Raw genomic sequence first — 973 nt, 5'->3', positions numbered from 1 at the left:
GGCAGAGTAGGGACAGATTGAAGGCAGAGTAGGGACAGATTGAAGGCAGAGTAGGGACAGATTGAAGGCAGAGTAGGGACAGATTGAAGGCAGAGTAGGGACAGATTGAAGACAGAGTAGGGACAGATTGGGGACAGATTGAAGGCAGAGTAGGGACAGATTGAAGACAGAGTAGGGACAGATTGGGGACAGATTGAAGGCAGAGTAGGGACAGATTGAAGACAGAGTAGGGACAGAGTGGGGACAGATTTAAGGCAGATTGGGGACAGATTGAAGGCAGAGTAGGGACAAATTGGGGACAGATTGAAGGCAGATTAGGGACAGATTGAAGGCAGAGTAGGGACAGATTGGGGACAGATTGAAGGCAGATTAGGGACAGATTGAAGGCAGAATAGGGACAGATTGTGGACAGACTTACATTGTTCTCTATTGCCAGCCGCCTGACGGCGGGCGTGGCCTGGGTCTTGTGACCTTTGATCTCCTGGTGGGTGTGCTCCTCCCGGGCCATGGCAGGGGTCTCCACCACGTCTTCCTCCTGGATTAGCTCTGAAGGACAACAGACAGGACTCAGAAAGCAGCAGACCCAGTCCTGTGGTGAAACCAGGTGTGTGGGTCTCACCTGAGCCAGACTCCGTCTCGATGTCGACCAGCGGTTTGCCAACAAGCGCGATGGCGTCCACGTCGTAGTAGAGCTTCCTGATGACGCCGTCGTAGCGGCTGGTGATGGTGACTGAGGCTTTGTCACTCTGGACCTCACAGATGCTGTCAAACTGGGACACTTTGTCCCCCTCCTTCACATACCTGAGACAGGTGAGACATCCCACAGGTGAACAGTCTGGCTTCTTTAACACTCAGGAGGCTGTTGGTTTGTCTTGTTGTTTTTCTTGATCCATCCATCCATCCATCCATCCATCCATCCATCCATCCATCCATCCATTATCTTCTGTTTTATCTGAAGTCTGGTCTCAGGGCA

At 52.1% G+C, this 973-nt stretch overlaps 1 protein-coding gene across 1 annotated transcript; it reads right to left on the bottom strand.

Moving 5' to 3' along the window:
• Positions 1–418: 418 nt before the first annotated feature.
• LOC106511891 (lipoamide acyltransferase component of branched-chain alpha-keto acid dehydrogenase complex, mitochondrial) lies at positions 419–801 on the bottom strand (the record flags this gene model as incomplete). The annotated part of the gene is given in 2 exon segments (XM_014000616.1): positions 419–546; positions 620–801. Coding segments are annotated over 2 exon segments (310 nt in total), but the record flags the coding sequence as incomplete, so codon positions are not given.
• Positions 802–973: the final 172 nt, after the last annotated feature.

The sequence above is a fragment of the Austrofundulus limnaeus genome, unplaced genomic scaffold, assembly GCF_001266775.1.
Source record: "Austrofundulus limnaeus strain Quisiro unplaced genomic scaffold, Austrofundulus_limnaeus-1.0 Scaffold3491, whole genome shotgun sequence".
Classification (NCBI taxonomy): domain Eukaryota; kingdom Metazoa; phylum Chordata; class Actinopteri; order Cyprinodontiformes; family Rivulidae; genus Austrofundulus; species Austrofundulus limnaeus.
Note: the sequence above shows the minus strand (reverse complement) of the source record. Positions and strands in the feature narration are given on the sequence as shown.